A 21,789-nucleotide genomic window follows, 5' to 3' on the forward strand; every position below is an offset into this window, starting at 1 on the left:
TGATGTTCTAAACATCTCTGTTATAAGCCGTGCAGAAGTTTTTTAATCATTGTTCTAGCTAAAATCCAACTTTTAGTGAGCCTTTATTTAGCCCTTAGCTAGCTAAAAGCCTTTTTAGCTAAGTAACACTTAGCTACTTATTACATATGAAATACTGCATATGGTGTTTGTTCATTACACAGAAGAAGAAGAAACCTTCCTGTTGGATGCTAATGGAAGCTCAACATGTCTCGTCTCCTTCACAGCGTCACATTGAGAAAACTAAACTACCACATCACCCTCCGCCCATCGGTTGCCAGGTAACGCATCTCTACCAGTTTCTTTGACATAGTAGTAATAAAAGGTTTTTTTTAACACAGATACTCCAATTCTTGTATTTTCTGTGCTTTATTGTTTAAACAATAAACATGTGTCCTCTGATATGTTGTGTATCTTCACATAATCTATAAATAATCATGGTGGCCCACCAGGGCCATTTTCTGTGAGAAAAAGGAAAAACAAGGAAAAGAAGGAACAAAAAGGAAAAATATTAAACAGAAAATAATGAAAAAGAAGATAAAGGGAAAAATAAGAAATCACAAATAGAAAGTCGGCCATCTTAAATGTTAATATGTCTTTTATGATGATCATGTAATCTCCCACTGCGTGACGTCACCACATGTTCCTATGACCTCTTGAAGCTGTTCTGCCGTGTCGGTCAGGACTCGTCAGTAGCTGCTCAGGACCAAAAACCGCAAGACGACTGATAGAAAACAAGACGTTCAACAAACAGCAAATAGAAATAGTCCCAATGAAGCAGCAGCAACAGTGATGGAAGCAATTCCCCCAAATCCTTCCAGAGCCAAATCCTCCCTCTCACTGACTCTCCGTGTTCGTTCCTTCATTTTCCTCTGCCGGTAGTTTGACACATTTCCAGGTTTTATTGGGTTGCAGCTTCAGAGCGTGAAGCAGAATCTGGGTTTAAATCCGGGTCTCATCTCATCTCCTCAGTCTCACATCTACTTCTTGTTCCTGCAGACAGGTTTTGCATTCATGTAAATCAAATCCCCAGATGAAGAATTTCCACAATCATCGTCCTAAATGGAAAAAAAAGCAAAAATAATCCAACTTTCATTCTTAGCCACACTGTAAAAAAAGTCAGTAAATTTACGGTAAAAAACTGTAAAAAACCAACAGTTTTTGACCGTCGTATCCAAAAACATTGCATTACCGTAGAAATTACATGGAACTACCGTAAGTCGAAACTGCAAAGAAAGTCAGTAAATTTACGGTAAAAAATTGTAAAATGCCAGCAGTTACTGACCAGAATATTCACAGCATTATACTGCCGTAGAAAATACATGGCATTATCATAACTGAATAAACATATATCCTAAATAATTGTGACAGTCACGAATGTAGAAAATACAGAAATATAGTGTAAAAATATAAGTAATTGTAAAGTTCTTAAAAAATTGTAATATTGCCAGCAGTTAATTACCCTAAACTTAACAGTAGCAATCAGCCAAAATTACAAATTTTGCTGATGTTTAGATCTACAATGTAAAAGCGTAAACAAGACTGCAAAATAATTTTTTACAAAGAACAGAATGCTGGTGTGATATTTTGGTTTCTTTTTTAATAATGCCTTTAATACACCAAACTGAAATCTCAGCAGTAGACCAGGCATCGATCTGGCGATCCACCGATTGCAAAGCAAACTCCTACAGCCAACGCCACCATCATTTATGAGAGCATTTGATCATTAACATTAAGAGAACTGTATGTTAGCCCCTCTTGCTTGAATGAAGCTGAAGTTGGTTTCCAATTGCTGCTTCCAATTTGGGAAATGGCTAAAGGGCAATTCCACCTAATTTTTCACTGCAATCAGCATCTTTAATTTACTCTAGCTAAAAAACTACAACACCTAGACTCTTCAAATCTGGACTAGATTATTCTCAACTCATATCAGAATATTTAGAACCAAGTGTGGGATTTGTAAAACCTTTATCTGATTTGTGAAACTTCAATAAAGAACAATTCTAGTGTTATCCAAAATCATACAAGTTGTAAAGTCACCCATCATTGAAGTTTCACAAATCCCACACTTGGTTTTAAATATTGTGCTATTAGTAGAGAATAGTCTAGAGCAGGGGTCCCCAAACTTTTTCCTGCGAGGGCCACATAGCTGTTCCTTTCTCTGCTCGGGGGCCGGTCTTAGTTTTTGGAGAAAGATACCTTAGAAACTTATTGTCGGCGGGGGGGGGGGGGGGGGGGCTGTTCTGTCTTTGAAACTGTCGACGGGGGGGGGGGGGGGGGGGGGGGGGGGTTGCTGACTACGACACATTCGCGGTCGCTTTTAGATAGATTTTTACCCAGAATGGAAATGGAAAAAACCGTGAGTGAAACGGTGACTGGGACTGACTAGTATATATTTGAGGGAAAGTTAGTTTAACATCTGCTCAAGAGCCCCCTGGTGGTTGAAGAGAAATCCACAAACCAGAAAATACAATATATGAAAAAATACACTGAATGCTCTCTGGTATGAGGAGGCGGGCCAGATCCGGCATTGCCAGACCAAATGACGCAGGCCGTAGTTTGGGGACCCCTGGTCTAGAGAGTTTTTCATTTTGTTATTGTGATAAATAGTAGGGTTTACAGTAAATGGAGACTGTTATTTGTCATGTAAACAAATAATTATCTAGTTTGCATTGCTGCTTGATCCTTCAGCATCAGCAGCAAGATTCTTTTAACTCTGTTCCTGTAGTGGTGTCCTGAACTCAACACAGTAAAGTCACTGTGCTAACTAAGGTTGCTAACTAGGGTGCTGAGAGCCCAGTAGGCCTGGTCCTTGTCAAGATGCTGCTACTGTCTTTGAAATCAAATTTCTGCTATTTTTGCACGTTCAGGAGGAGAAGGGCAACACATCACAGGTGAGTCCCTTTCACGGTTTCAACTGAAGTTAGCTAACTTTAACCAACTGACAAAGAAATGTGTAGTTTCTGAGCCATGCTGTTTATGTACATGCACTGCAGCTAGATATTTTTACTATATGGAACATTTAATCTTCACAGATGCAACACTTCCATTAATGTTTCTGTAGGAACGGCTGCATAGATTATATTTCTGGTCTACTTCAGACTACATGTGCTTAAAGTTATTGTTAATGGCAGAAGCAACTTTTTCCAAGTTTGGTTCAATAATTAATTTGAATTACTTTGAGTGTGAAATGTTCATGCATGCAAGTTAAATCTCTGAAGAACATGTTAGCTTTTGTTTCAATATTTTGGTAATACTTAGAAGTATAAAGCTTGGCATCAGAGATATTATTTAATATTTTCCTTTGACCTCTTGACTCTCACACCCAAAATACTTGCACTAAAGTCACTGGGTCCATGACAGTTGAAGGATTTGAAGATAAGAGAATTTAAATATTAATATTTTACAGCTTTTCTCAGTTTGGGTGCATCTCTCAGAACAGAATTGAAATTCTTAAAACTACCTGTTCAATCTTCAAATTACTGTGTCACTTCTGCACATCAAAACAATTAGTTTTGCAAGTTTTGCTTTTGTACATCATGTAGCTGGTTATGTACACTTCTATGCTTTTATAATTGTAATTTGCTTTTATCGTCTTGATCAAAATATGTTAACCCTCCTGTTGTCCTCGGGTCAAAATGACCCGCCACTGTGTTAAACCCCCCCCCCCCCCAAAAAATCCCCTAAATGTAATTTTTTTAACTTGAGATTTTAAGACTTTTCCTAGATTGGCCCAGACAATAGAAAAAGTTCAGTGTTGCTTTTATTCTCATTTCCATGTAAGCTGTACAAAAAAAGGTACAAAGATGGTCTTCAGGTCAAAATGACCCGTGAGGCAAATGGAGTTGAAATCAAGGTCACAGAGTTATTTACAAACCATAAAATGTTACAAAGTTTTAGTTGTGTCTCAGATCAATCAGTAGCAGAAGTGAGCAGAGAGTGGAAGGCCAATTTTCCGAGCCACAATGCCAGTCAAACTCTTTCACACCTACTCAAGACTGATGCGATTTGATGACCGTGAATCAAGACCAGCAAGACGTATGACAGACAAACTTGCAGCCATAAGAGAGGTATGGGACAAGTGGGTGGAGCGGTTGCCCTACCTCTACAATCCAGAGCCTGATGTAACAGTGGATGAGCAACTGGTTCCATTTAGAGGTAATCTGTTTTCATATTTGTAATAAAAGTGATTTTCACTATTGATTTCTTTGACTGTTTTCTGTGACACTGATACTAATCACTGATGCTAATGTCTTTTGTCCAAAGGTTGTTGTCCTTTCCGGCAGTATATGCCCAGCAAGCCAGCAAAATATGGGATCAAGTCATGGGTGGCTTCTGAATCAAGCTATGCTTGGAAAATGCAAGTCTATACTGGGAAGTCAACCAGTGGATGCCCAGAGAAGAACCAGGGGTTGCGAGTTGTGCTTGATGTGACAGAGGGACTGAGGGGTCACAATGTGACATGTGACAATTTCTTCAACTCTTATGAACTCGGACAGCAGCTCCTGAAGAGGAAGATCACCATGGTTGGTACAGTTCAAAAGAACAAGCCTGAGCTCCCACCTGCACTGCTTGGGTCAAAGGAGAGAGAGGTCTTCTCCTCAAAGTTTGCCTTCACACCCACCACCACTCTAGTTTCCTACCTCCCAAAGAAAAACAAGAATGTAGTTCTTCTGAGCACACTGCACAAAGACGGCGACATTAGTGACCGTGAGGACAGGAAGCCAATCATCATCCTGGAATAAAACCGAAACAAAGGAGGTGTGGACAACCTAGATAAGGTGATTGGAGCATATAGCTGCAGAAGAATGACTGCCCGCTGGCCCCTGGTCATCTTCCACAACATCATTGATGTGTCCTCCTACAATGCCTTTGTGATTTGGATAGAGATCAACCCAACCTGGATGTCTCATAAGCACAACAAGAAGAGGGTGTTCCTGGAGCAGCTAGGAAAGGCACTTGTAACTCCACTCATTGAAAGAAGGAAGCATGTCCCCCACACAGAAGCCTCAGCAGCAGTTGTGAAAGCTATTCAGAGTGCAGCAGCTCCTGATCAACCTGAGGATCCATCTACCACAGCCACTTCCTCAGCTAAGCCAAGTAAGAGGAAGAGATGTCAGTTCTGCCCTCAGACTGTAAAACACATACTGTGTGCTGCAGGTGTAAGAAATATATCTGCAAAGGCTGTGCACTTGCATACTGCCCTACATGTGCCAATTAGTTGAATGGGTTATGTTATTTTTCATATTTTTGTATTGTACATCCTCTTGTTCACTGGAGAAAAGTAAAAGAAAATTAGTCACTGTGATGAATAAAAATGCATTCGAAACTCATTTTGCACATTTTTTTTCTTAAGCTATAGAAATTCAAGTGGAGAGGGAAAAGTCAAGTATTCACACATTTTGTGGTGAGTGACAATATACAAGATAGAATTTGGTGTTTAAAATTCAATTAAGCTGCTTATATTGGGGGTTTATTGAAGACGGGTCATTTTGACCCGGAGGATAAAGGGTGTATACAGAAAATGAGGACAACAGGACAACAACGTGTCTGTGTTGAATTCTCAACTTCCAAAATAGCATCAGTTCATTGTGTAAGTCTTAACATGCATAAGTCTTAAAGTTGTCATAATGTGAATCATATATTAATTAATTTATATTCTATTATTTTCTAAATCTGTCCTGAATTGGTAAATTGCTCCCAAGTGAGTCCTGAGTTTCTCTAACAGGTCAGTGTATGAACCATTAGCTCAACCAACGATCAACCAGTTTTCTGAAACAGATTGGAGGTGCATCTTGTGAACCATCAGTTGGCAACATTATGCTCTATATAGTCAGAACACAACACAATGTTACATGTCTGAGAACTGATGAACAAGTATCTGGGCAGAGTGAACAGCCAGAGAGAAGAAGAGGAGTGAGGCTGAGGAGGAAATAGTTGGGAGGAAAGCAGAAGAAGAGTCAGAAGAGGCTGAGGACATCTGCCAGTTTCCATCAGTCCAACATCAGGACATGGCTGAGACCCACAACATGATGCTGATGGAGGTCCTCCCACCCTACTGTTCATTCCTTAACCCCACTGAGGAAAAAAGATTCCTCAGTGGAGTTAAGGAACAAAGTGACTATGGAAATTAAAATGTAATGTAATTTCTACAGCACTGTACAGTTTTCCTTGAGGAGATTGTCCTGTGGCTCCTTTTCTACTTTTTTTGTTCTCTGCATTTCTGTCTTTTTCTTTCTGAATCACCATGGCATGGTCCATGAATAAATTATAGCAAAAGCGTAAATCAGTGTTTCTCAATCCTGGTCTTCAGCGTCACCCTGTCCTGCAGGTTTAGGTATTTCCCTTCTGCCACACACCTGAATTGTATCTCTGGATGATTAACAAGCTTCTGCAGTACTTGATTGTCATCCAATCATTTGAATCAGCTGTTCTGGAGTAGAGGCACATCTAAAACATGCAGAGCAGGGGGGCGTTGAGGACCAGGGTTGAGAAACACTGGCGTAAATGATCCTTTTGTAGTCTCTTCTCATGACTAATCGATTTGACTGTCTTATCTGTACATAGAGAGACTATAACTTATTATTTTGAGTCACTGATATGTTAACAGACAGGATTTTAAGAGCTGAACTAAGGATTTTGAAAGCAAACAAATGCTATTTTTCCTGTTTCTACAAATTGTTTTGAGAAATGCGCTTACTGTTTTGTAAATGCCAACAATGACTCGAGAAATGCACCAAAAGTGACTGAGAAAAACTAACCTAGCATAAATTGTCTCAGCTGTATCAATTTGTTTGCCTGTATGAAAAGTGTTCACATTTACAGCTTTGTTTCTGCTAGCTTGCAGGAAATGTAACTTACATAAATGGTTGAAGACAACCTATTGGCCTTCATGAGACTCAGATAAATGGTGAGTATCTATTTCATAAATTGCCTAAAACAGTTATATTTGGTTTTAGTTTGTGTATTTTGTCTGGTTGCAGACCAGAGGATCACACCTGTTGACAACAAACAAAGGTTTAACTACTGAATTTTCAGTCAGAAATGATCACACCACCTGGTTGAAGTACCTGTGTCCATATGCAAGTCAACAAAGGTGAAACAAACATTTAAGCGAATAAGATGTTCATGTAGTGCATCTTTCTAACTTTTTCTTTTTGTTTTCCAGCAGAGAGGAAACACCCGATTGACAACATGCGAGTCTCAATTTCAACCTGTGACTGGGAAGACTACAACCATCCTGAGCAACGTCTGATCTCAGCGACTTGTGACTCTCAACCCAGAACAAGAATCCTTTTATCACCATTTTGTCTTCTACAATATGTTATCTCTTATGTGGACACATACTGTTTGTTTTGTTTTTGTTTTCCAGATCTCAGTAATACCGTGAGGAAACTGGACATAAAATAGAATCAGTTCTTTTTTTAACTTGACTTTTTAAATAGAAATTGTTTCTTTAAGTGGATTACTCGTAATCTGTATTTTTGTTTAATTAGAAATTATTTTCTTTATAACTTTCTGTATAGAAATGCTTGACAAGTTACACTTCCTTGGTTGTTGTACTATAATTTGTATGGTAAAATTCTGGTAGGAACAGAGACCAGTAATTTACCATAAGTTTTTTTTGGGGGGGAGGGTTTACAATAAAATGTCAATATATCATACAGTCTGGATGTGTTTTTCACTCATGTAGATATTATGCCTCAGTCAGCATGACCGTATTTACTACGGCAAAACCACATTTTATTTTTTTAAAAATATTTTAGGAAGTACGGTATTTTACCGTATTTTAAAAATACGGTAGAATCCTGCATTTACAACATACGGTAAAAAACTGGCAGCTGTGGTTGCCAGAATTTTACCGTATATTAAAAATACGGTAAAATCCTGCATTTACAACATACGGTGAAAAACTGGCAGCTGTGGTTGCCAGAATTTTACCGTATTTCAAAAATACGGTGAAATCCTGCATTTAGCAAATACGGTAAAAAACTGGCAGCTGTGGTTGCCAGAATTTTACCGTATTTTAGAAATACGGTAAAAAACTGGCAGCTTTGGTTGCCAGAATTTTACCGTATTTTAGAAATACGGTAAAAAAATGGCAGTTTTGGTTGCCAGACTTTTACCGTATAAAGACGGTAAACTTCTGGCAACTCAGCTGCCAGTTTTTTACCGTAAAATGAGGCCGTTTTTTTTTACAGTGCAGAGATTTGTTCTATACACATAGTGATTGAGAGAACAAGTAACATTTCACTAAATCTTTTGTTTTCCAGAAGAGAAAACGTCTGTAAACTGGATCATTTACCTTCTGGTCTCTTCTGTTTGAGCCTCTTGTGGTTTTTACACCTGGACAAATTAAAATCACAGATAAAGGTGAGACATCAAAGTTTACTGACATAATGGATAAAAACTTGATTACGTTCATTCCTGCCATTAAGACACAAATCACCTGATCAGTAAACGGATTCAACCCAGAGTGATAGAGGCTCTTATTTTGAAAGGCCCATTAAAATTAAGGAAACAAAAAACCACCTCTGTCTGGAGACTCTTCACTGATTACTCCATACTTCCCATTTAGGTGTGGTCGACCCCGTTGCTCAGTGTGATTGACCCCGTTGCTCGGTGTGATTGACCCCGTTGCTAGGTGTGATTGACCCCGTTGCTAGGTGTGGTTGACCCCATTGCTAGGTGTGGTCGTCCCCGTTGCTAGGTGTGGTCGTCCCCGTTGCTAGGTGTGGTCGAACCCGTTGCTAGGTGTGATTGACCCCGTTGCTAGGTGTGACGCTGTCTTCTATGGACTGTGATTGTTTTTCTTCTTCTTGTTGTTTTATGGCGATTGGCAAATAGCTTAATGCCTCATTACTGCCACCTGCTGGTGAGGATTGTGGAAAAATGTGGCCTAAAAAGTAAAACTCATATCTTATCACACCAATTAAAATGCAGTATGTATTTAATACTCTGCATTAAAAATGGAACATGAGCTGGTAGCTTTTACCACTTGAGTCTTTATACATCAATAAAGTCTAGATCAAGTTTATAAAACAAACAAAAATATTTAATATGCAGCAGTAATCAGTTGACAAAAATTTACCAGACTGGATTTAGAAACAGGTGAGATGATGAATCTACATAAAACTGCATTAATTACCAAACGGCATCAACATGTAGCGCCTCCTGCTGGCAGAGCGCTGTCCGTTTTACAGAGAATAACTCTTCAATCTGTAAAATGGGTTTGTTTCATATAAATCCTCTTTTCTTCTTCTGTTTCTTTATTAAAAGTGATGTGTCTTCATAGAGTTCCTGCTGAGATCTTACTCTGTGTAAATGTTTCCTCTGTGGTTGTTTTAAGCACCAAGCAGTGAAACCAGGAAGCAAATGCTAACAAAACTGATGCATACTGAAACCGTACCGTTACCATGGCAACCAGCTACTTGTTTAGACTGCTGGTCTCTGCGGTTTTAAACGGCCTTCATGAAACCTGATTGCAGAGTGATGATTGGCTGATGCAGAGCTCAGGTTCTTTTCCATCAGTTATAAAATTAAAACATTATTTTTCACTTTAAGCTGGAAGTGACGTGGCAAACAGGTGGAGGATGATGAGACTTTGGTCTTTATTCTGCAAGAACTTAATGTTGATGTTATGATAAGTTTGATTTTTTTTTAACCCCATAAACTTGATCATATTAACAGTTATAAGATAAATATTAAAATGTATTCATATAAAATTCCTCAGAGAAGGAACCTCATCCTGATGGTGAAGCATGGTGGTGGCAGCATCATGCTGTCTGGGTGAACAGGCCCGTTCACTGAACACAAATTAGATTTTGTGTTATTTTTAATTTCCCACGAAGACGGCGGGCGGCGGCAACCTTTGACTTCTTTCACACAGGAAGTGATGAACCCAGAACAACGTTCACACACCCACCCTCATGTCTGCGCCTCATGGTGGCAGCGCGGGCCTGACCTCTGCACCAGGCGGTCCCCTGAAGGCAGCGCTGGGAGGCGATCGACATCACTTCCTGTCCAGGAATCAGCTGACCTCCATGTTTCACAGCCTGGCTGCAGAAGGCAGCTCTGGTTCCCACGAGCCTTCAGTGCAGCATGGTTCCCCCTGCTGATCTCTCACCCTGTTCTTCTGGGTTTGTAGGCCCTGAACCACAGAATGTGTTTCCTGTTGTTTACCTGTCAGAAGTCTGTGACACCTCCGTCTGCAGAGAACCAGCAGAGCCGCAGATAACAGGATGCCAGCCCCGGTCAGAGCCACCGCCAGCAGGAACCAGGCAGACGTTTCTACAAGTTTCACACAGAGCATCAGTCTCATCGCTCAGGCAAACATTTCTTCAGATACAAACAGAGACAGCAGTCAGGAGGCCCTGAAGAGTTTTTACATTTCAAAATAAGAGACACAGCTAGAAGAATAAAATCAAAATATTAAATTTAGCTGCTTTTCTGTTGGACTCCCTCAGCAGAACATGTTGGGAACAAACAGAGTCCAGATCAGAGTAAACGTGAGTGTTTGGATTTACCGTCAGACGTTTCCTTCTCTTCGTGGCTCACAGTCGACTGATTGGTGGTTTCAGAGGAAACTGAAGGTGTGAAACTTCCTGAACTGAAGTTGAGACTCCATGAATCTGTTGGTGTCGAGGTTAAAGGAGTTGAAACTGAAACGGAGGATGTTGACATCTTATCTACTGATAGATGGCAGAGACATATGGAAGATTTAGAGGATTTAGATTTTTTAAATTGCATTTTCATTTTAATTGATCAACACATCCCTTCAGTTTTGACTCCCTACATTTTATTTTGCTTTTTAAAATGTTAAGTTTTTGTTAATGTCAGCCTTGTGGCGCCTGCTGAATAAAATCCGTTATTATGTTTATAAACTGTAAAGTTTATGGTGAAACTTTTACATGTGATTTTATAAACCTGAATGTTTTTGTGCGCCGCAAGTTTCAGAGTTTCTGCCGACCGCAAAGTTTCAGTGTGGAAGCTGTGAGCTGTTTCATGCAGGAGGAACCTGGTGTTCACTGAGGTTCTGTTCACAGGAGAACAGCTTCATGTGTGGCAGAACACCGACACCCTGAGGACAACACACCCACACTGAAGCACGGCGGCGGCAGAATCATGCTGCGGGGAGGATTTTCTTTAGCAGGAGCAAGACGCTGATGAGAGCTGAAGGAAATGGAGCTGAATTAATCAGACTTGTTAATCAGAAACTCACCTCCTGAAACAGTGAGAGTGAAATCCTGGTAGGACTCTGAGGATTGGCCCAAACCACATCTGTACCGACCCGAGTCAGACTCAGTCAGGGCTGAGATCTTCACAGAGAAGCTGTAAATGTTTGATCCGTGAACTTTGACATATTCAATGCTGTATCGTCCGTTTTCAGCTGAGTTCTCTGTGGTTTCTATCAGAACGTTTCCGTTCCCACAGTTTTCCCTGCAGAAGATCTTCCTGGTTCCAGAGAAAGAAGAGCCACAATGTCCAGAGAAATCGTCTCCTGCTGATCCAGTGAACTGATTCACTGCAGCAGGAATGCTGGAGATCTGCAGAGCTGCAGAGAAACGAGATCAGTGTCTGCTGAGAGAAACCACAAGATCTGCTCCAGATTTACCCACATGAACTCTCTCCGACCTGCAGCAAAGTTTCCTTTAAGAAGTGAAACCTGAACCACACAGAGCAAGAAGGACCCAGAATGATGCTCAGTTCTTCACGATCAGAAATGGAAGCGACTAAAACTCACATCTGTCATGTTTTTTATGGCGAAGACAAGAACAGCTTCACCTCAAAGCCTTGCAGCTCATCGTCTAAGATAAATACCAGAGGAAATGAGCAGAAAGCTGCTGCGATGAAAAGATTTTAAAGGAAATACTGAAGATCGTTTCCGACAAATTTAATACATTTCAAATAAAAAACACGACACTAATGATTATTTTTCTAGATGTGGAGAGATGCTTCTCTTTTCACAGCAGAAACAAACTTCTGAGTTGGACTAAAATCTGCCTGCGTATGAATAACTCTGAGCTTTACTGTTCAACATATTAACATATTAACCGCATCACATGAAACATGACAAACATAAAACATGTTTATGGTGCGGATTGGCAGGACGTTGTCTCCATTCATCTGTTTTCTCAACCTTTTGGACCAAATCAAAACGATCGTCGCCATAAAACCTTATTACTAATAACCGGCAGTTATGATGGGTACCAGCAGAACCTTCAGATCCAATAAGTCCAGCGATAATCAGGCAAACTGATCGGTTCTGGAGATCCAGACCTGCATGTAAAGGTGGAGTTATGCAGTGAGTGTCGGAGACGTTCAGGTTGTAAAAACGTTCATTTCTCTGCAGCATTTTTTATTTCTGATCAGTTTCAGAGTTTGAGTCAGAAATAAAAAACGTTTGTTTCTGTTGGAGGTTTAATACGATGGAAGACAGAAATAATATTTAATGTATTTTTACATCAAAGAAGCAATAAAGTCTGTAGCAAATAATATTTAATGAAATGATGTATAAATGAACTGTTACACTTAATAATAGAAATTAAGTTTAAAAAATGTGTGAAGACGCATTTTGATGGATTTCAGTGGCATTTATCTATTATTCCATTCTTTTAATTTATGAACAAATAAATCATTTTATTTTGTACATTTTGTCAGGATGACCTGTTACAGGCTGAGCAGCTTTTCTTTGATGATTTTGAACAAACTGTTCCAGTTTGTTCATTATAGAGGAAGTTTGAATGTTGAGTGTCTCATTTCTCTTAAAAATATGAATTTTTAATAAACACCATAATTTTAAAATAATACAGCCAACTGGTTTTAAAATGGTAAATATTTTAATGGTTAAACTGGAGCTGGAGCTGTGAAGTCGAAGTGAACATGAAGGTTAATTATTGGTTATAGAAACGCGGTCGGATGGAATAGATATTTCTGTCTGGAACGATTCACTGATTAAAAACGTTTTTTCATCTGACGACTTGAAAAACTTCCAAACTTGTTTTCTGTTTGGCTTTAAATCCTGGAGGATTTTCTGTTCTGCTTCAGCGGCTTTTTAAATATTTTAAAATCTGTTTCAAATTTGATTTTTATCTAATTTTGGTCTTTTTGCATTTAATGATAAATGTTTCTGCTTTGCCTTCCAGCATTTTGGCTTAATTTACATATTTTTGTTGTGGATGAAATTTAAAATTTAGGCCCATGTTGTTTTAAAGACCATCAGAACATCGAAAACATTTTTTCAGACGATGAATTTCATTTCATCTTTTTGGGAAACGATTCAAGTAACATTTATTTGAAATTTGTGCTTTCATAAAGGAGAAGTTATGACTTCTTATTAAAGAACAAAAACTAACTCTAACATTATTCTGAGTTCAGCTGCAGATTAATTTCGTTCATCGCCGGTTCAGTTCCAGCTCAAATTAAAATCTTCAGATTGATAAACTGATAAAAGCGCTCTGTGCTCCTCCTTCTCTCTGCAGAGCAGAAAGAAACGAGGATCTGCTCGAACACGGATCACTAAAAGTGGTTTAGTTGAAGCTCCTGTGATCTTTATCTGATTCTGTCAGAAAGGAAAAGAAAACGTACTCACAGAGGAAAAAGAAGCAGATCAGAGCAACAGTCATGATGAATGGGTTTCCTGCTGCTTCTTTTCTCATGTGTTGCTTTTTAAATCAAAGGTTAAACATGACGTGAACTTCCCTCCTCCCCTTTTCTTCTGTCTGTATTAATCCTGGCATCTGTTAACCCCTCGCTGCCTGGATTCACACACAGCTGGTTTAAGAAGAAAATAAAATCATTTTCTCTGTTGATCTGATTGAAAGTTGAGCAGAACTGGTTTGAACAAACAGAGCAGATCTTTGTGACATGAGAAGTGGGTAGTTGGTGGTGGCAGCATGGTCCTGTGTTGCTTCAGTTCATTTGTTGATTAAATCTTTGGTTCCCTCTGGTTCTGGATGCTGGGCAGCCGGAAGGATTCTTACTTTTATTTTACTCCCACATAGTTATGATGTGTAACCATGGTAACAAGGTATTGTTTTAACAACTGTGCGAAGCTGGTTAGCATCTCTAAAGCTCAAATTACCTGACCTTTGACCTCAAATTCCAGAGGAGTTGAAATGGAGGCTTCCTGGATGCAGATAGAGGAGGAGGAAGTTCAACCGTCTCATTGTTATCCCAAACTCCAGCGTCTCTCTGCCCAGACAGACGTTTAAAGAGGAGCGGCTAAAGCAAAGGAGGTGGATTAGCAGAGCTAGCTAACAGGACATGTTGCTGAGGAATATCATCTCTGCTTCTGGATGTCGAGATGTTAGCAAGTCATGACGGTCAAAACAGGCTTCAGTCAGAGGCCTTTTCATACTCCACCAAAGACTGGCTGCTACTGGAGATCCTTCCTGCTCACAGAGGATTTGAGTTAAATCAGTTTTACTTAACACTCCCTCCCTCAAATGATCACATTTAACATGTTCTTTCTTTTATTTTATACATTTCTTCTTAGTCAATCCACATCCAATCAGATGTTTTTATGTCTCTAAACAAGTTCATGCATTTATAACAATAAAATCCAAACAGAAAGGAATGATCTCATTTAAATTTAATCTGATATGCATGAAGATGAGGAACATGATCATCAGATGTGAACAGATTCAACAGATTTTCTTAGATTTGAAATGACCTGTCATATACAGAATGGCCTGCAGAGGGCGCCATGGCGGACGGAAATGTCTCATCTGGTTTCTGGACCTGCGTCGCTGTGCAGTCCGTAATGAATAATAATTGATCCAAATATATTAGAGGTTTTCTGAGTGAAGCTCATTCTGTGTCAGATGAAACAACTTCATCCACAACATCTGGATTATTCTGACTCTGGTTTTTACATGGTTTTGTCGGGTTCCGGGGTTTTTGTTCTGTTTTTCTTTATTTTTGGATCCTCTTGGTGGTTCCCGGGCTGTCCACCAGATGGCGCCAGAGGCTGGTTTCCCGGGGGAGGCGTGCCTGTAGTTCTGCACACCTGACGATGATCTTCTCATCATCAGCTGGAGGTGAAAAGACGCTGACAGCCACCACTTCGACGCTGGACTGTTTTCACCAAACAGGTACTCTGAGCCCCTCGGAGTCAGTCTCCGAGTTCGTTCCTCTGAACGAGAGTTCCCTCTCGAGTAATTCGTCGTTTTGTTCTCTGTGCTCTTCAGGTGTTTCCTCTCGTCATTCCCTGGATCCTCCCTGAGAGATCTCCGTTGTGGCTTTAGGATTAAGCCCTCCTCGTGACGCCGTGGGTGGTTCCCACAGGTGGCCCGAGTTCCCATTTCCTCCTCATCTGTCGGATCTCAAGATTCTCCAGTTTCACTTCCTCCGGCTGCCTGTTGGACCCTTCCCTCCATCATCGTTGAATCCAGAACTTACCTGTCCGCCCTCCACCTGCCATCTCCCAGCCTTTGGACCTCGCTCAGCTCTGCTGCCCATCCGGAACCCGCAGTATCCACCCTCTCAATCCGAGACTATAACTACAAGAAAGTAAGAACTGATTTTCCCTTCTCATACATCCTGTTTCCCAGCTGCCATTGAACTCACCATTTCCTTTTCGCTGTTCTGCAGTCAGCAGCATTCCCCCCAGTTTGGACCCTAACCACGCCAGCATCTTTACTGGGTTATTGTTTTACAATAAATATCTTCAACTGATTCTTGGTCTCCTGTGGTGTTCTGCATGTGGGCTAGAAACCTAAACCCCAACATGACAGGTTTAACATAACAGCCAGTATCTTTAAAGTTGTTAAATGATCCATGTATCATCCTGATGACAAACCAAATTTTTTTTATTAAAGAATGTCTAAGAGGTTTTCAAGAAGTTTAGGGTTTGATGTGAATTCTTACATGTCATCTCTCAACCTGTTCTGAAATGTTTTTTTCTGATTTCTCGTCCAAACAGATGAAACTTCTGACACTGAGCTGAAGGTGAAACGTTTCATGCTTCAGAAACTAACTAAAGATATTAAATTAAACCTCTTCTTCTTGAGAAGCCCACCAGAACGGACCAGGATGTCGGAGAGGGCGATGAAAGGTGGAGGTCTGTAGAAATCTACTTGGTTTACTGTGACGGCACAAACACCAGGAGCTGAAAACAACAAACTCTACAACTCTGAGGCTGCAGACACGTCAGCACAACGTAAGGCTTCAGTTTCCCACCTGCATGTATGATGGCGAAGGGAGCAGGTCTAAATACGAGGAAATGGAAATCCTGTTTGACTTTTGATTGGCTCCAGTTCTGAATAGTGTGGGAAAACTGGAATTCACAGTGTTGTGCTGCCTCAGCACCAGGTGTGAAAACATTTTTTCCTCCTCCTAACCTGGAGCGGCTGAGCTGAAGGTTTCTGAACCTCAGAGTTCACGATGTCTGAGAATCAAACCAGACTCTGAGATCACTTCAGCATGGAAATCATTTGCTTCTGTTTTCTTTTATTTCTTTGGAAGTTCAGAAGAAGAGCAACAGTTTAAAATAAGAACACCTGGTTTTGATTCAGCTCATTTATTATTCTGAGTCTTTTCTGAGTCAGTTTCGGTCCACAAACCTGAGAACGTGTAGGAGATTTTATGGTTTTTATCTTCTGTTCTTCAGGCTGCAGGTGATTGGAGGAGAACGACCTCCAGAGGTCAGGATCTCCTCTGGTTGGTTGGATCTACTCCTCCCTTCAGGTGGATGTGGGCTCTGCCAGCAGCCATGCTGTGAAGGATCAGCTCTAAACACAGCAGCAGGCATGTTTACTGCAACACAGCCTTTCTCCAGACGCCCCCTAGTGCTCCGCACGGTACTGCACGTAAATGACCGTTTATTTGTTGTGACGTCAGCTCAAAGTGTGACCTAGGCTATTTATTACCACCGACACCGAACCTCCATGGGGTTGGTCGTATCGGTGATGTCGGTACACAGGCAGTACAGCTCCTGTTAGCATCTCAGAAAGCCTCCTGCCGTGCTGCCTGTCTCAGCGGCAGCACGGCATTTATTTTTAGCTGGTTAAGGTAACGATCACCTGTTAGAGCCTTCTTTAGTTCTGCTGGTATAAATGGCTCAAAGAGTGGCATGGAGAAATGTCCAGGGTCCAGATTAGGTCCTTCGTTGTGCTTCTCTCCGGCTCTCACACTGCGCTCTCCTTCCTTTCATGTGGGAAATTATCCAGATTCGCCTCAATTTTATATATATTTTTTAATTGCAGCCAATAGTGACAGAATGTGGCATTATCTAAAATGATACCAGTCAAACGCAACGTGATAAACAATTATTCAGACAAAGGTAGCCTTCCTAACTTTGCCAGAATAGACTCCAGAATGTAATGGAGGACCCATGGACCAAAATGCCTCGTTTTCTTCTTCTTGTTGGATTTACTGGCGGTTGGCAACAAACTTATAGTAACATTACCCTAAATCATTCCAGTGTTTTGTACCTGTGGCTCATCTAAAACCTGCAGGACAGAGACTGGAGGACTGGAGTTTGACACCTGTGATCCATAAATCACTCTAATTCTTTTATTTTCTCCCATGATTTTATTCTCAACACAGTTTTTTTGTTTTGTTTTTACAGATATTATCCACATTTAAAGCCTTATTCTTTTGTTCTTCATTTTTACAAACTACCAATAGGTTTCCATCTCAAAATCTTTACCATTTCAACATCTCCAATTTTCCTTTTTATTGCTCTTGACAACCACAATAGGACTGATGTTATCATGTTCTTCCTCATTCTTAAGTTTTAAAATTATTTTAAATTCCTCCTTCACAACTTTCCTGGGAAATTATCCAGATTCGCCTCAATTTTTTATTTTTTAAATTACAGCCAATAGGGACACAGTGAGACTTTATCTATATTGACACCAGTCAAACACCATGCGATAAACAATTATTCAGCAAAGTTAGCCCTGAGTAGAGTCCAGAATGTTCTGGAGGATCCATTCTGTACTGCAGAATGGATCATCAACCCATCAGTGAAAATTATAATAAAAGATGTGCATTTTTTAAGTAATTGAGTTTGATCAAAAACAGAAATATTTTAGTTAATAGGCCAACATGTTCAACTAATCCTGGATCATTTTAAGAGATTAATATTTACATTTTCAGGTTGTATAAATTAGGATTTGTTATTGTGGGGCAATTTCAGGTTAGTTAGTCCATGAGTGTTAAATGGGTAAAGTGGTTCTTGGCCACTGCTGTACCAGGACAAAATGAAGATGGTTTAAATGTCTGCTGATAAAATCTGAAAGGACAGTTATGCTCCAGTGTGTTCTTACTGTGAGAAGCTGCTGCTCCGTTTTCACCAACAGAACCACAAATGTTTTGTTTCTGCCAAAATGCAGAATGTTGATCAGATTATTTTACTGTTCTGGGTTTAATCTGGTCCAAACTGATGCCAAAGTAAATTTGTTTTAAGAATAATTAGCATTTAGATTTTTGGTTTTATCCAGTTTAGACTAAATTTGATTTTTGAAGATGAACTCAGATGTTTATTTGTAGTTCAATAGACTCGATTTGATTGGAACCAAAACTTCAACATCTGTTCCGTCTCCAGCTGCTGTGGTTCAAACCAACCAAACCCTTTGGAGTTTTTATTTTTCCAGGGAAAGAAGAACCATAACATGTAAATTACATTATTTCAACAGTGCAGCCTATAAAGTTATTTTTAGAATCCAGTAACTTGCTGTTTAATGTAGGGGTGAAATGTACAATAAATCTGGTACATTTATGATACATAAGTCTGGTATAAGCTCTTCTTCTCCCTAGTCCTCAGATATCCCATCTTTTTTCACCAGTCTTGAACGCATCGTCTCATTTGTGAATACCATGCAGTCTTGAAGTCTCAGAAATCGAACGTGTAGGGAAGCTGATCCGCCTGGTGATCCGTACACACACATTTCATTTGTATGTGGAGTGTTTTACTGCTTATGCAGTTTGTACAATTTCCTCATCACATCCTTAACAGTTATGACATTACCTGCATCACACAGCGGTGTAGTTTGTTCTTCAAATTCTGCAGAAGCAGCTCTTTGCGCTTCCTAATCACATTGAAGATCTGAGTATTACATGAGAGACGACTGGTCTGAAGGTCTAACGTCTTCCATTATGAAATGTATCCATCTGTTGGCTAAACCCACTGATCCCTGCAGGGCTGTGGATAACTGGGGGGTGGAGAGGGTGGGAGTGTCTCCTGTGGTCACTGGTAGAGAGACGGAGTCATAAAGAACCAACAACCTTCCACACCAACATTCCCAATCAATTCAGAGACCATTTAAATGAACAGTCATGCTTAAAGCATTGATGGTGTCACAGTGTTGCTGTAAGGTGATAAAAATGGCTGCAAGGTAAAAAAAAATAGAGAGAAATAAGAGGGAGGTTCAGGCTTTATGTTGTCTGGAGGAGGAAGTTATTGGCTTATTTGCAGCAGGAAACCATCAGAGCTTCATCATGAGTGTCCATCACGCTTTGCTCTGCTTTTTCTTCCTCTGTAAGTACATTTTCTTTTTACTTCTGTTCTTTTCATCCTTTCTTAGATTCTATAGAATTGTCTGCTCTGACAGAATAATTCATCAATGAGTCACCAATCTATAGCCGTAAAAAAGAGGAACTCACAAAACACGTCAAGTTCTTGAAAAAGTTTTGACAAAAGTAACAGAAACAAACAAAATTATAACATAAGAAGCAGCAGAAAATGAGGAGACAGTGAAGAAGAGGATGGCAGGACATGAGGATGAAGATTAGTGGGAGCTTTAAGGAAACTGCATCCAAACCTAGAACGTTCTGCATGAACAATAAATAAATAAGATAAAATGTTTTACAGTCTGGTACTTGCTGTTATTCTCTACATAAACACTTTATGTCAGCAGCTACTAGCAGATAACAGGAAGTGGAAGATGGCAGATCAGTTAGCGGGTAAACACACACAGGTTTGCTGCTCCAAAAACCCAGGAACTTTTCAGACCAGCATCATTCTGGATGAACTGACTACAGAAGAAGCTTCCAGGTCACTTTCTCACCTAAAAGCATCTTAAAGCTACTTTGTATGGGAAATTAATTGAGGTTTAAAGATTATAAATTTCTGCACACAATCTTAAATTACTGTTGGTGCAATGCATCATGGGATACATTGCTGGTACAGAAGGATGCATCATATATAAAATGCTAGAGTAAGAATACATCTGAAAATGTTGATACCTCAATGTTTTACCCAAATGAAGCTGCAAAACAAGAAGTGAGCTGAACAGGAAGAGTTAAAACATTTTCTGTAAAAGAGGAAAAACTTGATAAAAAAACGTTTCAACATGATCGTCCTTTGGTTCTGCCTCCTCTGCTTCTGTGAGTCACTTTTTTTTATTAACAGAAAAACAGAATTTGTTGCAGTGAAACTTTAACAGTGCAGCTGAGGGTTTGGTCGGCTTTGAAACGGGAAGCTGAAGTAAAGTTTTAAAATAACCAGAGTAAAACTGAAGCTGACTGGCTTCATATTCATGTTTTATGACTTATCAGTTTTTACACCTTTTTATTCTTCCTTCAGTCTAAAACTGAGGAAATTAAAGAGAATGTTTAAAGTACTGAGATTGTTTGGTTGTTGAGATGTTTCTGCTTCCTGAACACTAAAGCTGCAACATTTAAGATTTTCATCTAATTTTGATCATTTTTCCACATTTTCAGTCGGATCGTTTCAGAACTTCTTAGTTTTAATGTTTTGATGCTTGAGGGCTGAAGGTGAAATTCATCAGGAGTTTATTACAGATATGTGAAGTTTTGCTCTCGGTTGGACCCGGCCCATGAGTGTAACTGAATCAGAACAAGCTGTGGTCTCACTGCAGAACCAGCAGGAAGTCCTGACATTAACTGTTGGTCTGTTCTGCAGCTCTGCACATCACCAACAGCAGAACCGCTGATCCTGTGACGCGTTTTTATGGAGTTCCTGGAGGAGAAATCAACATTAGATGTTCCTTTCCTTCATCTGGAGAATGGAAGATCTTCTGCTGGGAAAACTGTGAAGAAAAAAACATTCTCATTGAAACACGTGAAACATCAGATGGAAATGGACGATACAGGATTGGATCTCATTGGAACAATCAACATGTTTTTGTTGTGAGCATCTCGGCGCTGACCCAGTCCGACTCAGGATGGTACCGATGTGGATTGTGGACAACTTCATCCAGATATTCATACCAGGACTTTGAACTGGTTGTTGCTGAAGGTGAGTCTGAAAGCTGCTACAGACGTTAACGATCCCGTCTGATTGAATCCAGTCACTAATGACTGAGTGAACAGTTCATCACCTCATAGTTTTAATTCTACATTTCATCCATGGTTGAACTGGGCAGCTCCCAGTATGAAACTGGGATTAATGTGATCAGATTATTATGATGGGATCAGAAACTAACAGATGATTATTTTAACAGCTGTGTTGGATGGAAACAAAGTTTCTCACCTTTTTAAAGAAGCTGGCAGCTCAGTGACAGTCGCCTGTTCCTTTAAAGACTCTGGGAGAAAACGACGGTTCTGCAGAGGACAATGTGAAAAAGTTCTTGTTGAGACTGATGGAGTCAGAGCTAAAAGAGGCAGATACAGCATTGAAACCTCAGGAGAAGTTCTGTATGTGAGCATCTCAGCACTGACCCAGTCTGACTCAGGATGGTACCGATGTTACCTGGACATGGCGTTTGGCCGAGATCCATACAGAGACTTTTATATCAAAGTTACAGACGGTGAGTTCTTACTGACAAAATGTTTTTATGGTGCTCCTGTGTAAATAACTTC

General features: G+C 40.0%; 2 protein-coding genes across 9 annotated transcripts in view; one reads left to right on the forward strand and one right to left on the reverse strand.

Annotated features, from left to right (window-relative positions):
• Window positions 1-371: 371 nt before the first annotated feature.
• Window positions 372-13,658, reverse strand: LOC116718712 (uncharacterized). Of its 6 annotated transcripts, none has more exons than XM_032560943.1 (6): window positions 13,610-13,658; window positions 11,240-11,572; window positions 10,545-10,709; window positions 10,201-10,308; window positions 8,324-8,364; window positions 372-1,011 (listed from the first exon to the last, which is right to left on the reverse strand). In XM_032560943.1, the coding sequence occupies exons 1-6, from the start codon at window positions 13,641-13,643 to the stop codon at window positions 979-981; spliced, it is 714 nt and encodes a 237-aa protein (XP_032416834.1). In that variant the 5' UTR covers window positions 13,644-13,658; the 3' UTR covers window positions 372-978. The 6 variants fall into 6 exon arrangements, 2 of the variants coding, with proteins under 2 accessions (XP_032416834.1, XP_032416822.1); XM_032560931.1 differs by having other exon boundaries at window positions 372-1,076; XR_004338977.1 differs by having other exon boundaries at window positions 372-1,076; window positions 8,324-10,308; window positions 10,545-10,679.
• Window positions 13,659-19,444: 5,786 nt separating this feature from the next.
• Window positions 19,445-21,789, forward strand: part of LOC116718600 (polymeric immunoglobulin receptor-like) — a 66,053-nt gene continuing 63,708 nt past the window's right edge. For all 3 annotated transcript variants that reach the window (XM_032560772.1, XM_032560778.1, XM_032560795.1), the window contains exons 1-3: window positions 19,445-19,504; window positions 20,891-21,226; window positions 21,432-21,737. In XM_032560772.1, coding sequence (XP_032416663.1) covers window positions 19,465-19,504; window positions 20,891-21,226; window positions 21,432-21,737 — 682 coding nt within the window. In that variant the 5' untranslated portion in view covers window positions 19,445-19,464. The remainder of the gene's footprint in view (window positions 19,505-20,890; window positions 21,227-21,431; window positions 21,738-21,789) is intronic.

Source organism: Xiphophorus hellerii, chromosome 1 (genome assembly GCF_003331165.1).
Source record: "Xiphophorus hellerii strain 12219 chromosome 1, Xiphophorus_hellerii-4.1, whole genome shotgun sequence".
In the NCBI taxonomy this organism is placed as follows: Eukaryota; Metazoa; Chordata; class Actinopteri; order Cyprinodontiformes; family Poeciliidae; genus Xiphophorus; species Xiphophorus hellerii.

Bases quoted from the DNA above. Each gene is read 5' to 3' on its own strand.
- LOC116718712 (XM_032560931.1), bottom strand. From the start codon at position 13,643: ATGACTGTTGCTCTGATCTGCTTCTTTTTCCTCT. The intron at 11,573-13,609 runs GTGAGTACGTTT...GTTTCTCTGCAG, and splicing joins GATCTGCTTCTTTTTCCTCT to CTCTGCAGATCTCCAGCATT. The intron at 8,365-10,200 runs GTAAACAACAGG...TAATTTGTCCAG, and splicing joins GTGTCACAGACTTCTGACAG to GTGTAAAAACCACAAGAGGC.